The sequence below is a fragment of the Pseudophryne corroboree genome, chromosome 2 (genome assembly GCF_028390025.1).
Source record: "Pseudophryne corroboree isolate aPseCor3 chromosome 2, aPseCor3.hap2, whole genome shotgun sequence".
Taxonomy (NCBI): domain Eukaryota; kingdom Metazoa; phylum Chordata; class Amphibia; order Anura; family Myobatrachidae; genus Pseudophryne; species Pseudophryne corroboree.
Window position 1 is genome coordinate 911,651,793 of NC_086445.1, and position 17,062 is coordinate 911,668,854.

General features: G+C 45.7%; 1 protein-coding gene across 1 annotated transcript in view; it reads left to right on the forward strand.

The window, feature by feature from the left end:
- RPA1 (replication protein A1) overlaps positions 1 to 17,062 on the forward strand; it is a 167,972-nt gene that overhangs the window by 112,251 nt on the left and 38,659 nt on the right. The window contains exons 6-11 of the mRNA XM_063956115.1: positions 2,086 to 2,151; positions 12,430 to 12,553; positions 13,648 to 13,750; positions 15,941 to 16,009; positions 16,133 to 16,325; positions 16,406 to 16,545. Of these exons, the coding sequence (XP_063812185.1) occupies positions 2,086 to 2,151; positions 12,430 to 12,553; positions 13,648 to 13,750; positions 15,941 to 16,009; positions 16,133 to 16,325; positions 16,406 to 16,545 (695 nt within the window). The remainder of the gene's footprint in view (positions 1 to 2,085; positions 2,152 to 12,429; positions 12,554 to 13,647; positions 13,751 to 15,940; positions 16,010 to 16,132; positions 16,326 to 16,405; positions 16,546 to 17,062) is intronic.

The window sequence follows — 17,062 nt, forward strand, 5'->3', positions numbered from 1 at the left end:
GATGCCAGTGTCAGTATAGTGACATTCGTCATTCCGTACAGTGGGATCACATACCGATCCCCATCATACATACCTCCAAGAGCCTTTGCAATCTGGCTGACCATTATGCAGTAGATAGGCATTGACACACAAGGATATGTACTATTGCCCTGTAGAATGTAAGTTTGCAGGCAGGGGGTTTCCTACCTCTGTCTTTTATTACCCAGTTTAGCTCTCACTGTTGTTCCCAATTGTAAAGTACAGTGGTATACGCTGTGCTGTATAAGAAATTGTTAATGAATAACAAATATTACCCAGTTTTAGAGACTGCATTGGTAAAGCACCTTGAGTAACATGGAGTTTTGAAGTGCTTGCTTTATTTTTCAAAAGCCGTTCTTCTACTCTGGTGTAAGTAATTCTTGTTTGCAGTTGTGTGTTTATATATAGAGATATATTCAGTACTTCTAAATAAAGATCTTTTTGAGCCTCATTGGTCTAGATTTCTTCCCCTGTACTCTGAATCAGTTCTTTCTTCAGAGATAGAACTTCCCACCCGCAAGCTTGTAGTGAGTCAAGATATTTGCCACCTGTTCAGAAAAATGATTAGGCCCATTAACCTCATTTACAAGTTTGATAGAATAGTCAGCTACGTGCGGTGAGTTTTATTTGTTTACCCTTCAGTATTCCTGCTACTGTTCCTGCCAGTTTAACGGATGTGATTATGTATTGATTCTGAACCCCACGATAATTCATGTGCGATTGCGCTGTCAGCGTATGGCTACATCTGTTGCTCACTGCCATCTGCTCACATGAGGAATTGTTAGAAATATATCTTTTTCATTTGTCTTTTGAAATAGAATGTGACGTTATTTGGTGACGTGATATGTGCACACACTGCACTGAATCATTTCTCACTTTCTGTGCAATATTTTTAGCTTTGTTTTTTTTTTTTTTTGGGGGGGGGGGGTCCGATTTCCCATTTCCCAGCTATTATTTAGAATCTGGCTGTGTACCACCAATGGTGGTGTCTGTATTGTGCACTTAACCAGTCTGCTAAGAATCTGTCACCCAGTATACTCCAGTTTGCTATGGTCCCCTGACGCCACCTTTGAATATGGCATCATGTTTATTTTGTAGTGGCCTCATAGGCTATTTTCTTATAAATATTCAGCTTACAACATGGCATCCTTTGTTGTGTGTAGGTGATAATTTTAGTTCATATGGTAAGGGGGATATAGGGGTATATTCAATTAACGTCGAAAAGACGGCACTTTTCGACTTTTTTTTTTTTTAGGTCGGAAGGGGTTCCAACCTATTCAATATTTTCGACAAGTTGAGAAATTTGACTTGTTGAAAAGCACGTGTATCGGCGGTATAGCTGCCGATCCACATGCTTGTGTCGGTTTTGGCCTCCTTTTCGACCATTTCAGTCAGACATATAAAATGTCAGACTGAGATGTGGGACCCAGAAGAGGAGACAGGGGGACAGCCGCGGGCATACAGGGGAGATCAGCGCTTCAGCACAGCGCTGCAGCAGGATGTCAATCAGCCGCGCTGCTCACGGCAGCGTCCACCCGGCTCCAGCAAGTGAGGTCACGCTAGCTGGAGCCGGGTGGACGCTGCCGTTAAGTCGGGCGGCTGTGTGACATCCTCCTGCAGCGCTACTGTAGCGCTGATCTCCGCCTGCCGGCGGCTCTCCCCGCGGCTCCCCCTCTCCTCCTCTGGGTCCCTCATCTCAATTCGATTTGAAAAAGTCGAATTGAGATGAGATTGAATAGGGGTTGTCGGATCCATTCAGACAAATGCGTGTCGGAATGGATCCGACTCTAATTGATTATACCCCATAACTGCAAAAGTATCCTCTCAGCGGACATGTAACTGATATAACACATTCCGAAGGGCACTTTCCCTATAATATCAGCATGTCCCTCATTGTACATAGTGGTAAACTAGAAGATTCTGATCTATTTATACTGTAAGTGGGGTGAAAATTGTTAAAATGTTTTACAGTAGCTGATTGATTTGTTCTGTAACTGTTTCCATGGTTAATACCGGTGTTATGGCAACCACTATGGTCAGATTTTGCTGAATTTTTTTGTTTTTCAGGACCTGCACCTCCGCAATCAGCTGCTCCTGCACCAGCACCACCAAGCAAGCCCATGTACAACCCTGGTGAGTTTCCTGGCATTCTGAGGGACTAAATGTCTGCATTTAAAAGTTAAAAAGAGAAATGGATTTAATATATTTAGCTTCCTAAGAGGTGCTTAGCACACATTTTATGCTGCTTCTGTTATACGGTTGAGCATGTAAAAACACATTTCGCACATGTACTTTACAGGGGTCCGCTACATTTTATTAAATGTTTCAAATGGCATCCGTTATGTTCATTAGTCACAAAGTTACAGCTAGAAATATTTCTTACACTGCTTAATTAGACCAGTCTGAATATGAAGTTTTTGGAGAAAAGGTGCTAGTTACCCACTGTATTTGTTGTTTCTCTAGCATCCATAAGGAATATTGGGGAGACTTAGTACAATGGGGTATAGACAGGGTCCAAAGGAGCCGGTGCACTTTAAATATTTTCACTGGGTGTGCTGGCTCCTCCCCTCTGCCCCCTCCCACAGGCAGTTTACAAAAAAGTGCACTCAGGAGAGGATGCACATCTCTGAGCTCCAGAGAGTTTTCTTCAATTTCTGTTTGTTATTTTCAGTATGCTGTTTAGGCAACGGCATACCTGCATCGTGGAAGTTGGGGGAAGGAGGAGGCGGTCACCGGCCTTGCGAGGTGCAGAGCTGCTTCCCCTCTGCAGGACCGCCTGAGGGGTTGTTGTTCAGCGGGGCACTGCGCCTTGGCTGTCACAATTGCAGCACGCCGCACACCCCTAAAACTGCCTGAATGTGACGTCTGTGGTGGGTACAAACCGAGGTCCCCCGATTCAAAGTGCGGCTGAACGCGGGCGTGGCGTACGGGACCCACCTGGGGGGGTTCCGCGAGGGTCCCCTGTGTAGACTGGCTGACAATCGCTTGAACTAGCACTTGTGTTACGTTTTTGAGCAAACGGGAGACATTGCCAGTATAAATAATCACTGTAGCTCCGGTGCCATTTGAGGGGGCGGAGCTACCTCAGAGCGGGACCAGAGGCATATTGGCGCCTTCCTCTGCTTAATGCAGCCACGGACAGCACACACAGCGCTTCCTGCCTTACAAGCCACGCTGGAACACTGGTATAGGGTGTAGCAAAGGGGGAGAGCCGCTATTGTACACTATATGGGTCCTCTACAGGACAGACATTATTAGTTTTACTGTGATATAGTTAGCTGTCAGCCTCACTGGAACTGTACAGCTAGGGGTGTGCTGGTGTCCTTCTCTCTGTGTGTCGCCTCTCACATACAGTAAGGGCAGGCTTGAGATATATTACTGCCTGTGTATGTTGTTGTGCTTACTGTGAAACATGGGTAAACACAAGCTGGGCAGTGTATGTCACACTAGATTCTCTCCATTATCATCTTATTTTGTTTCTTATGAACAATGCAGCCAATCTTCCCAAATCAGTGGAGGAGAGGGTCCAGAGCCTGCATGGCTATGGTCTCTGAAAAATATGATGTATCAGGCTCTCGACTGTCCATAAAGGCGGTGATGCCTGCCCCAGGCTCCTTTACCAAAAAGGATCCTGTGGATAGGAAAATAGAAGCTACACTCAAATCTATTTACATGGCAGCAGGTGTATCACAACGGCCGGTCATAGCTGGTTGCTGGATGACCCATGCCATTAATTCATGGGCCACTCAAATTCAGGAGGACCTCTCCGGGGCTATGGTGACCCTCCTAAAGCACATTCAGGACACAACACTCATCCTCTTTGATTCCCTCAAGGAGATGGGGGAACATTAATGCTAGGACCTCTGCCATGGCAGTGTCGGCGTGCCGGGCCTTGTGGTTGCGTCAGTGGACAGCGGACACAGAATCCAAACGCAGTGTGGAATCCCTCCCCTTTTCAGGGAAATGGCTCTTTGGGGTTGAATTGGATACATGAATTTCCAAAATTACGGCTGGGGAATCCACGTTTCTCCCCTCCGGGGCCTCGCCGGCGAGATGCTCCTACCCAGTGCCGTCTGTTCAGTCCTTTCGGTCTCACAGATTTCGATCTAGGGCCAAAGGTACCTCCAATGCGACTACAGGCACCAGAGGTAAGTCAAGAAAACCTGCAAGCACCAGCTCTCAGGAACAGACCACCAGTTCTGCTTCCACTAAGGCCTTAGCATGACTGGGATCTCGAGGTGGGAGCTCGACTGCATAATTTCTACCGCGTCTGGGAGGCTTCCTGCCAGGATACCTGGGTCAGGGGTTTCGTTTCTCAAGGCTACAAGCTGGAGTTTGACAGTGCTCCTCCCCAACGATTTTTCAAATTAAGTTTACCAGCTTTGCAGGTTACTTTGCAACAGGCCATCCTAAAGTTGGTCCAGTCCCACATCATTGCTCCAGTTCCAATACCACAACGAGGCAAGGGTTATTACTCCAACCTGTTTGTGGTTCTGAAACCGGACTGTTCTGTAAGGCCCATTTTGAATCTAAAGTCCTTGAATCCTTACCTGAAGGTGTACAAGTTTTAAAATTAAATCCTTGCAAGCAGTTATTGCAGGCCTGGAAGAATAGGAATTCATGGTTTCCTTGGATATCAAGGACGCCTACCATCCTATTCCGATTTGGCCACCTCATCAGGCATACCTGAGGTTTGCCCTGCTGGACGATCACTACCAATTCCAGGCACTGCCCTTCGGCCTGTCCACAGCTCCGAGGGTGTTCACAAAGGTGGGTGGATCCTCAGCTTACAGAAGTCCCACCTGGAGCCGTCTCAGCGGCTCCTGTTCCTGGGGATGTTGCTGGATACTGTGGCCCCGAAGGTGTTCCTACCAGAGGACAAGGTGAGAACACTTCAAGAGATGGTCCGCATGGTGCTTCTACCTACTCGAGTGTCCTTCCATCTTTGTATAAGATTGTTGGGAAAGATGGTCGCCTTGCAACTAAGCCGAGCTGCTGCCTGGTCCGGAAAGAACACCTTTGTGAAGTTCTAAAAGTTTGATACCCTGGCCAAAGAGGATACCCAGTTTGGGCAGGTGGTGCTGCAGATGTCTCCCCACGTTCCCGCCCGTTCTGGAAGCTTTGGGTCATCCCCATCATATTAAGTCTCCCCAATATCCCTTATGGATGCTAGAGAAGATTAGTATTTCTCTATCGTCCTTGTGGATGCTGGGGTTCCTGAAAGGACCATGGGGAATAGCGGCTCCGCAGGAGACAGGGCACAAAAAGTAAAGCTTTCCGATCAGGTGGTGTGCACTGGCTCCTCCCCCTATAACCCTCCTCCAGACTCCAGTTAGATTTTTGTGCCCGGCCGAGAAGGGTGCAATCTAGGTGGCTCTCCTAAAGAGCTGCTTAGAGAAAGTTTAGCTTAGGTTTTTTATTTTACAGTGAGTCCTGCTGGCAACAGGATCACTGCAACGAGGGACTTAGGGGAGAAGGAGTGAACTCACCTGCGTGCAGGATGGATTGGCTTCTTGGCTACTGGACATCAGCTCCAGAGGGACGATCACAGGTACAGCCTGGATGGTCACCGGAGCCGCGCCGCCGGCCCCCTTGCAGATGCTGAAGTAAGAAGAGGTCCAGAATCGGCGGCTGAAGACTCCTGCAGTCTTCTAAAGGTAGCGCACAGCACTGCAGCTGTGTGCCATTTTCCTCTCAGCACACTTCACACGGCAGTCACTGAGGGTGCAGGGCGCTGGGAGGGGGGCGCCCTGGGAGGCAAATGAAAACCTTTTTTGGCGAAAAATACCTCACATATAGCCCCCAGAGGCTATATGGAGATATTTAACCCCTGCCAAGATTCACTAAATAGCGGGAGACGAGCCCGCCGAAAAAGGGGCGGGGCCTATCTCCTCAGCACACAGCGCCATTTTCTCTCACAGAAAGCCTGGAGAGAAGGCTCCCAGGCTCTCCCCTGCACTGCACTACAGAAACAGGGTTAAAACAGAGAGGGGGGGCACTGATTTTGGCGATATTGAGATATATATAAAGATGCTATAAGGGAAAACACTTATATAAGGTTGTCCCTATATAATTATAGCGTTTTTGGTGTGTGCTGGCAAACTCTCCCTCTGTCTCCCCAAAGGGCTAGTGTGGGTCCTGTCCTCTGTCAGAGCATTCCCGGTGTGTGTGCTGTGTGTCGGTACGTGTGTGTCGACATGTATGAGGACGATGTTGGTGAGGAGGCGGAGAAATTGCCTGTAATGGTGATGTCACTCTCTAGGGAGTCGACACCGGAATGGATGGCTTATTTAGGGAATTACGTGAGAATGTCAACACGCTGCAAGGTCGGTTGACGACGTGAGACGGCCGACAAACTATTAGTACCGGTCCAGGCGTCTCAGAAACACCGTCAGGGGCGTTAAAAACGCCCATTTACCTCAGTCGGTCGACACAGACACAGACACGGACACTGAATCCAGTGTCGACGGTGAATAAACAAACGTATTTCTCATTAGGGCCACACGTTAAGGGCAATGAAGGAGGTGTTGCATATTTCTGATACTACAAGTACCACAAAAAAGGGTATTATGTGGGAGTGAAAAAACTACCTGTAGTTTTTCCTGAATCAGATAAAATAAAATGAAGTGTGTGATGATGCGTGGGGTTACCCCGATAGCAAATATTGGCGTTATACCCTTTCCCGCCAGAAATTAGGGCGCGTTGGGAAACACCCCTTAGGGTGATAAGGCGCTCACACGCTTATCAAGTGGCGTTACCGTCTCCAGATACGGCCGCCCTCAAGGAGCCAGCTGATAGGAAGCTGGAAAGATATCCTAAAAAGTATATACACACATACGGTGGTTATACTGCGACCAGCGATCGCCATCAGCCTGGAGATGCAGTGCTGGGTTGGCTTGGTCGGATTCCCTGACTGAAAATATTTTATTCATATAGAGCATTTAATAGGATGCATTCTATATATATGTACGTGAGATGCACAGAGGGATATTTGCTCTCTGGCATCAAGATAAGTACGTTGTCCATATCACCCAGAAGATGTCATGGACACGACAGTGGTCAGGTGATACAGATCCCATACGGCACATGGAAGTATTGCCGTATAAAGGGAAGGAGTTAGTTGGGGTCGGTCCATCGGACCTGGGGACCACGGCAACAGCTGGGAAATCCAACCTTTTTACCCCAAGTTACATCTCAGCTGAAAAAGACACCGTCTTTTCAGCCTCAATCCTTCCTTTCCCATGAGGGCATGCAGGCAAAAGGCCAGTCATATCTGCCCAGACATAGAGGTAAGGGAAGTAGACTGCAGCAGGCAGCCCCTTCCCAGGAAAAGAAGCCCTCCACCGCGTCTGCCAAGTCCTCAGCATGACGCTGGGGCCATGCAAGCGGACTCAAGGTGGGGGGGTAGTCTCAAGAGTCTCAGCGCGCAGTGGGATCACTCGCAGGTTGACCCCTAGATAGTACAAGTATTATCCCAGGGGTACAGATTGGAGAGTCGAGACATCTTCTCCTCGCAGGTTTCTGAAGTCTGCTTTACCAACGGCTCCCTCCGACAGGGAGGCAGCATTGGAAACAATTCACAAGCTGTATATCCAGCAGGTGATAATCAAAGTACCCCTCCTACAACAAGGAAAAGGGTATTATTTTTCCACACTATATTGTGGTACTGAAGCCAGACGGCTTGGTGAGACATAGTCTAAACTGAAATCTTTGAACACTTACATAAAAGGTTCAAATCGAGATGGAGTCACTCAGAGCAGTGATAGCGAACCGGAAAAAAGGGGACTATATGGTGTCCCTGGACATCAAGGATTACCTCCATGTCCAAATTTGCCCTTCTCAACAAGGGTACCTCTGGTTCGTGGTACAGAACTGTCAATATCAGTTTCAGACGATGCCGTTTGAATTATCCACGGCACCCCGGGCCTTTTACCAAGGTAATGGCCGAAAAGATGTTTCTTCAAAGAAAAAAGGCATCTAAATTATCCCTTACTTGGACGATATCCTGAAAAGGGCAAGTTCCAGAGAACAGTTGGAGGTCGGAAGAGCACTATCTAAAGTAGTTCTACGACAGCACGACTGGATTCTAAATATTCCAAGAATCGCAGCTGTTTTCCGACGATACGTCTGCTGTTCCTAGGAATGATTCTGGGCATAGTCCAGAAAAAGGTGTTCCTCCGGGAGGAAAAAGCCAAGGAGTTATTCGACCTAGTCAGAAACCTCCTAAAACCAGGCCAAGTATCAGTGCATCAATGCACAGGAGTCCTGGGAAAAATTGTGGCTTCTTACGAAGCGATTCCATTCGGCAGATCTCAGGGGATTTGCTGGACGAATGGTCCGGATCGCATTTTCAGATGCATCAGCGGATAATCCTGTCTCCAAGGACAAGGGTGTCTCTTCTGTGGGGGCTGCAGAGTGCTCATCTTTTAGAGGGCAGCACACTCAGCATTCAGGACTGTGTTCTGGGGACCACGGATACCAGCCTGAGAGGCTGGGGAGTAGTCACACAGGGAAAAAATTTCCAAGGAAGTGTGGTCAAGTCTGGAGACTTCTCTCCACATGAATATACTGGAGCTAAGGGCAATTTACAATGCTCTGAGCCTAGGAAGACTCCTGCTTCAAAGTCAACCGGTGCTGATCCAGTAGGACATCATCATGGCGGTCGCCCACGTTATCAGACGGGGCGACACAAGAAGCAGGAGGGCAATGACAGCAAGGATTCTTCGCTGGGCGGAAAATCATGTGATAACACTGTCAGCAGTGTTCATTCCGGGAGTGGGCAACTGGGAAGATTTCCTCAGCATAAATGAATTCCACCCGGAAAAGTGGAAACTTAATCTGGAAGTTTCCACATGATTGTAAACCGTTGGGAAAGACCAAAGGTGGTTATGATGGCGTCCCACCTGAAGCGCCAGGTCAAGAGACACTCAGGCAATAGCTGGGACGCTCTGGTAACACCGTCGGTGTACCAGTCGGTGTATGTGTTCCATCCTCTGCTTTTCATACCCAATGTATTGAAAATGATAGGAAGGAGAGGAGTAAGAACTATACTCGTGGCTCCGGTTTGGCCAAGAAGGACTTGGTTCCCGGAACTTCAAGAGATACTAAGAAGGGTCTTGATTCGGCAAGAACCGTGTCTGTTCCGGGACTTACCGCAGCTGCGTTGACGCCAAGGCGGGTGAACGCCGGATCCTAAGGGAAAGAGGCATTCCGGAAGAGGTCATCCCTACCCTGGTCAGAGCCAGGAAGGAGGTGACCGCACAACATTATCACCATTTAGGTGAAAATATGTGCCAGGGTGTGAGTCCAAGAAGGCTCCACGGAAGAATTTCAACTAGGTTAATTTCTACATTTCCTGCAAACAGGAGTGTCTATGGGTCTCAAATTGGGTCCATTAAGGTTCAAATTTCGGCCTGTTGATTTTCTTCCAGAAAGAAATTGGCTTCAGTTCCTGAAGTCCAGAAGTTGTTAAGGGAGTACTGCATATACAGCCCCTTTGATGTCTCCAGTGGCACTGGGCGATCTCAACGTAGTTTTGGGATTCCTAAAAAAATCACATTGGTTTAAACAACTCAAATCTGTGGATTTGATATATCTCACATGGAAAATGACCATGCTGTTGGTCCTGGCCTCGGCCAGGCGAGTGTCAGAATTGGCGGCTTTATCTCACAAAGCCATATCTGATTGTCCATTCGGACAGAGCAAAGCTGCGGACTCGTCCCCAGTTTCTCCTTAAGGTGGTGTCAGCGTTTCACCTGAACCAGCTTATTGTGGTACCTGCGGCTACTAGGGACTTGGAGGACTCCAAGTTGCTGGATGTTATCAGGGCCCTGAAAATATAGTTTCCAGGTTGGCTGGAGTCAGGAAATCTGACTTGCTGTTTATCCTGTATGCACCCAACAATGCTGGGTGCTTCTGCTTCTAAGCAGTCGATTGCTCGTGGGATTGGTAGCACAATTCAACTTGCACATTCTGTGGCAGGCCTGCCACAGTCTAAATCTGTTAAGGCCCATTCCACAAGGAAGGTGGGCTCATCTTGGGCGGCTGCCCGAGGGGTCTCGGCATTACAACTTTGCCGAGCAGCTACGTGGTCGGGGGAGAACACGTTTGTAAAATTCTACAAATTTGATACCCTGACAAAAGAGGACCTGGAGTTCTCTCATTCGGTGCTGCAGAGTCATCCGCACTCTCCCGCCCGTTTGGGAGCTTTGGTATAATCCCCATGGTCCTTTCAGGAACCCCAGCATCCACAAGGACGATAGAGAAAATAAGAATTTACTTACCGATAATTCTATTTCTCGGAGTCCGTAGTGGATGCTGGGCGCCCATCCCAAGTGCGGATTATCTGCAATACTTGTACATAGTTATTGCTAACTAAATCGGGTTATTGTTGTTGTGAGCCATCTTTTCAGAGGCTCCGCTGTTATCATACTGTTAACTGGGTTCAGATCACAGGTTGTACAGTGTGATTGGTGTGGCTGGTATGAGTCTTACCCGGGATTCAAAATTCCTCCCTTATTGTGTACGCTCGTCCGGGCACAGTACCTAACTGGAGTCTGGAGGAGGGTCATAGGGGGAGGAGCCAGTGCACACCACCTGATCGGAAAGCTTTACTTTTTGTGCCCTGTCTCCTGCGGAGCCGCTATTCCCCATGGTCCTTTCAGGAACCCCAGCATCCACTACGGACTCCGAGAAATAGAATTATCGGTAAGTAAATTCTTATTTTTAATTACCTGCCGGTAAATCCCTTTCTCGTAGTCCATAAGGGATATTGGGCGCCCGTCTCAGTGCGTTGTCTTTTCTGCAGATTCTCTTTTATGTGGTTACCTGTTCAGTTGTTTCCAGCCTTTGCTGGTTGTTGGATGTTAGTGGTGTGCTGGTTTATAAATCTAATTTGTCATGTTTCCGCGTCTCATATATGTCCTTTCTCCTTCACTCACATTTTTACCTTTAACTGCCTGTGGGAGGGGGCATAGAGGGGAGGAGCCAGCACACCCAGTGAAGAAATTTCAAGTGTACCGTCTCCTTTGGACCCACATATAAGACCCAGTTTTGAACCAATCCCTTTACTTTGCATATTATTTATAGCAATCTGTGATTTGGTTATCATTTTCACTTTTTCTTTATAGCATGCTAAAATTATTTATACTGTGTAAACCTGGTAGCACTAACCATTCTTAATTTGCCATCATGGGCATGGAACATGATGAATTTATGGTGCACATGGACATTAATGATGCCTACTTGCATGTCCTAATTTGAGAGGAATACCAGGTCCTCAGATCTGCTGTTTGGTCTGAATTTAGCTTTAACATCTTTAACCCACTATACTCGGTGACTTTCTGGTTTATTATTTAGGGTTCAGTCTTCATTTAAGCCATTTTGGCAGCCTGCAGTGTTTCAATCATATTGCCTGATTTTTCATGGGAATAGGGCCGTTGTTCACATAAACCATTGTTCCAACCTATGCATTGTGATTCCAGCTTTCAGTTGCTCATCCCTATTAGTCTGTGGTTATCTGTTATCTTTCTTGTTCTGGAAAGTTTTCATCTGCTCTTTGCTTTGTCACTGTTTCTTTTCTTTTGGGGCTTTGTTACAGCAATAATTAAGTTCCTGTGATACAAGAGGAGGGAGGAGCTTCAGCAATTTGTATTTATTTAAAATGCCAGTCTCCAGAATGAGGCTCTGTATTCCCATGGTATCTGTGTCCCCCAGTGGGTTGAGAGAGGATTTAGCGAAAATACAAAAGTTCTGTTACCAGGCAACTTGAGTTTTACTGTTGTAAATTGTTGCTGCCCGCATTGTTAGCTATGAATTTCTGCAATATGGAATGTTTTATAGAGAACAGAATGTTTTCTGTACTAGTTTCACTTGTTTAATTCTTATTGCTTACACACAGTGCTGGTGAATTTATTGAATTGTGTAAAATGTAGTGACTTGCCATTTATACCCAAATTGTTTGGGCTTAATAGACCGTGATTCATATTTGATTGTGAATTTAGTGTATCGTCTGATGTCATTGTTCTTCCTATGTACTGTGTTAAGTAGTTGGAGGTTAATTTAATGCTAGGCCTCACAGTGCACATGATGCTGTGTTTGTGAATGTTGAGAAATATCTGCATTGCGGCCAGTGCTACGTAGTGTAGAATGTAATCTTTCCTCTGGACCAGACCCCTTAAAGGCTCTTGAATTTATTTGCCCAATCCCTTCTGGGCCTTGTGGGTTACATAGTTATTTTCTACTTCATTGTATTGTGAGGGCTTAAAAGCTTATGTGGTTTCTGACTTAGAGGTTGAACAAGGCGCTCACTCACATCTGTCTATATGTCTCAGATAATTCAGTATCTTTAAGTGTGTGTTTTTATTTTGTCGTCATCCTTAAACGATTTCTATGGATTTTCCCTCCTCACAGCGCCTCCCTCTTCTACGAACAGAGTATTATCTAAAACATTTGGAGGAGGGGGTGTACACAGTACCCCTGGTGGTACTCAGTCTAAGGTGGTGCCAATTGCAAGTCTCAACCCATATCAGTCAAAGTAAGTACTTTCACTACTTTGCCCGAAATTCCAGGATGGAACCAATATTTTATGTTTTAATTGTCACAGATATTCTGCCAAAAATAATATATATGTTGTAAAATCTTGCGTTTAATATACGTTACATCCCAACTCTTACTTATTAGGAAGTGGTTATCGTGCCATGAGGGTATTTGCATTAAAAGGCAGTTGCTACTAGTTACAGCTATGACTTAGTAGGCTTACAGTTACTGTTTTACACAATTGAGATTACACCGTACCAACCCATTTATAATATAATTGACACATAATGTTAATACTGCGTTATAGTCTGATTGCTATATCAGCAGTAGTTGGAAGGAAGTCCTTTTTCCTTCAGTCACAGTCTCACTACATTTTTAGTTTGTTTATAAAAGCCCCAATAATATATGTAGCTTGCTATGTGAGAGCTTGCTGTATGGGATAAGTACCCCCCATTTATGGGGTCGCTTATCCGAACAATGATACAGCAAGCTCTCACATAGGAATCTACGCGTATTATTGGGGCTTTTACTTATTCCAATTTCCCCAGCACACGCTAAGCTGTCTGCAGTCTGAGTGACGTGACCTCTCCTGCCCACTTCTTTCCCAGCATAAACATTAATGTATCACATATTATCTGCACATTAGCCCATTTCCACTGTGGTAGTTTGAGTGTAAACCTTGTCTGGAATATTGAATTTTCTCTCAGCGCACGGCTTGTGTGGTGCTTCAGTAAAGGCAGTGTGTTTCAGGCTACTGACAATTGATTAGATTTGTTGGCTGTGTTAAAATCTGTAAAAGCTTCCTGTGGTACCACACACTTAGTGCCTCTGCTTTTGAACGCTCTTCTCTACCCCTGTTATTAAACTACTTATTATGCTAGCAAGACTCTTCCTTATGTGAGTGTGTTGGTTGGGGGGGAGGGGGGGGGAATGCAAGGTTCAGGGTGGGGTGGTTTTGTATTTATTTTATTTCTTTACCCCTCTGTGGGCTACCTTGATGATCTTAGAGGGGTTTACTGTTTTCAGTAGCAGAGTGAGGGTCTCATGGAATGACTATAACCGACCAAACACAAATATCTGACTTGTTTTCAGGTGGACGATACGTGCTCGAGTTACCAACAAAGGTCAGATTCGTACGTGGAGCAACTCCCGTGGGGAAGGGAAGCTATTCTCAATTGAAATGGTGGATGAGAGTGTAAGCAGAACCATGCTCAATTATTTCTTAAACACACGTCAGAGGTGTTGCAAATGTTATCTCACTACTAGCAGATAATTGTCATTTGGGAGAAGCAATAAGAATTACTGTGAAACACCATTGGAATCCCAGTTGCCAAGTTCAGCTGGTGCTTTAACAGAGTCGGTACAGTGATCTGTGGGGAGCCATCTTTGCATCTGTCACTGTTTCAGGCTGTTTCAACTGCATCTTCTAAACATAGACATTGCTGTTTAGCCTGAAATTCTGATACTCACATCACATTTTGTACCAACTCATTAACAAAACACACTTCTGATTGCTCTGCATTCTTACTAGGCACACGGTTTACAAGCTGTTTTGCAGAACAGCATTGCTCAATTTTTTTAAATGCTTGGCATTTGTGATTTAACCAAGCAAGTTTCCATAGCTTAGTCTTTAAGCATCTAGACGTATGGAATGATTAACAGATCTTCAACCCATTTGTGTAGTTGCCTATAGATATGTGCAGATTAGGTAAACTTGTGCATGTTTTGTGCTGTCTAAATTACATTTGAGGGTTTCTGTTTCTGTTTAGACAGTAAATAGGCACTATGATGTTCTGCATTGGTATTCCATTGTTTCATTGCATCCAGCCTTTTCTGTTTTTAGTGACCTTTTACATAAAGAGAATATAATGACTTTCTTTGAAGTTTATTGTAATCATATTTGTATAGTATAAACATTTAGGGTGAATTCAATAGTTTTCTCCCCCTCCAGCCCCCAATTGCGCCTACTGGCAGCGATTTAAATGCTGTCGACGGGTGTGAGAACCTCATTTTGGCTCGCTACCCCACTGGCACGAAAAGTGACCCGTTTGCGTGTCCAAACTGGACTTTTTGCGCCATGCCCATTCGTTTAGTGAGGTTTTGCTACTTTACACGGCTAAACCTAACTCATGGGCGTGTCCACTGTGAAAACGAGGGGCAATTGAATATCGCCCCGCGATCTCACGTCAATTAAACAATTGAATCCCCCCCCCCCCCCAATCTATATACTGTTTTGCACACCCTGCCTGATGTAATCTAGATGGCTGCCTCGGATGGTTCTTCCTTGGGCAAGCAGCGCTCATCATATTATACGTTTCAATCAGCCGCATAGGCCTTATTTCCTTATGTGTCTTATCTCTCGCATTGCCACCTTTATAGTGCGCCCAAGATGGCTGCCTCACCTGGTATGCCCATGGGTGGGATGAAAAATACTTGGAGCTGATTGCTATGCAAGGGAGCTGCCTCTACCTTTAGTACACTGCAACTTCCCCATTTTGTATAATGTCTTCTAGGCGTTGCCTATTCCACTCATCGTAACCTCTGTAGTGCACCCAAAATGGCTGCCTCGCATTGTAACTTTCGTGGGTGGGTTATGTAACCTGTGGAACGTATCATTCAAATTGGCTGAAATAACCCTGCATTAAGCTCACTGTGCCGGTTATGTTCACAATGCTCACTGTTTTTCAGTTTCTTTTGTTTGTGCGGTAATACTAAACCTCTGCTATGTTTGATGCTTGTTAAGTAACAGGGTTCTGCTGGAGAAATAAAATTATTATCATTGTTTTTGCATTTGTCCTCTTAACCTCTCATGAGTAGTGTAGTTCTTGTCATGCTTCTATTCACGGTCAGTAGGAGAAAAAAACGCAGTAACTAAAATTGTTTTTATGTGCAGATGTTGTTTCTCTGATGCAAGAACAAAAATCTGTTATCAAATAATTAGCTCTACTTGCCCTGGGTACAGAGGGGGTGGATGAGTCATCCCAGAGCCTGGGCAGCAATTGCAAGTGGTGACATCTTTGTCATCAGTAAGGAACAAAGTACTTTATAGCCCACACATCGTGTGGTTTCATAAGCTAATTAGTTAATCATCTTGATTACCACTAACTACAGGCATATTGATTTATATTAGCGTATTTACTAATAGATGCTTCCAAGTCAAGTGCTCTGTTATCATGATAGCTGGTAAAATTTGTAAATGTGTTGCTGACAGACCGAAAGTGTTGCCGGGTCACAGAAACCCAGTCAGAAAGCATTCCCATACGTTTTCTGGGCAAGATAATGAATGTTAAAAAGACTTCACTTTCTTCACCTCTGCCCGTTCCTCTTTACCGAGGAACTAGGCAAGCAGCGCATACACTGACGCATATAATTTGTCTTCTTGCAGGGTGAGATCCGGGCTACTGCTTTCAATGAACAGGCTGACAAATTTTTCTCTCTTATTGAAATGAATAAGGTATGGTGATTTGTTATTTTTTTCCCCTCTTCCAATGGTTAAAAAACTGGAGGTCTGTTTTCCTTTTATAGCTGTCATGTTTGGTGTCTGTTTTGTAATGTCCTTGCAATCTCCATCTGCTAGGTCTATTACTTTTCAAAAGGAACTTTAAAGATTGCTAACAAGCAGTATACGGCTGTAAAGAATGACTACGAGATGACTTTCAATAGTGAGACCTCTGTTATTCCTTGCGATGACTCCTCTGATGTCCCCACGGTGCAATTTGAGTTTGTTCCTATTTCTGAGCTTGAAAACAAGAGTAAAGACACACTATTAGGTTTGTAAACTTTTTGGTCTGTGCCAGGTAGGTTCTGTCTATGTAGACTCTTCATTATCCTCCTGTTGTCTTCTCTGCAGATGTCATTGGAATTTGTAAGAGTTTTGAAGATGTCACTAAGGTGACTATAAAATCAAACAACAGAGAAGTATCAAAACGAGCTATTCATTTAATGGATTCATCAGGCAAAGTGGTTTCAACAACTCTGTGGGGTGAAGATGTAAGTTACAGTGCTCACTTGTTGAACATATCTTAGTGTTCACTCTAGGGGACGGGCAGGGCAGGGCGCCGGTCCGTGAGGGGCACAAGCCCGCGCGCCAAAAACGTGCGTGGCCATGCAAATAGGGGGTGTGGCCAATTACACGTTATACAAGTGGGTGGTTCAGCCCACAGACGGGGGGCGTGGGCGGCCGGCGGCGTCACTGTTAGGGGCGTGCCCAGCACCTACGGAGGTGCTGGGTTTCCCCCAAGCTCTCACAGCGTGAACATGCGCGTGGCATCTTTACACGCTGGGAGGGCAGAAAGCAGGCGGCTGTTTTAGCAGGGCACCGCATAAAGGGCAGGGCGGGTTTTGCAGGGCAGGGCGCGGCACCCTGCTAAAACAGCCTAGAATGAACACTATATATAATGTTTCTCTTGCGTCCTAGAGGATACTAGGGTTTCATTTAGTACCACGGGGTATAGACTGGTCCAGTAGGAGCCATGGGCACTTTCAGAATTTGAAACAAACAAAATAT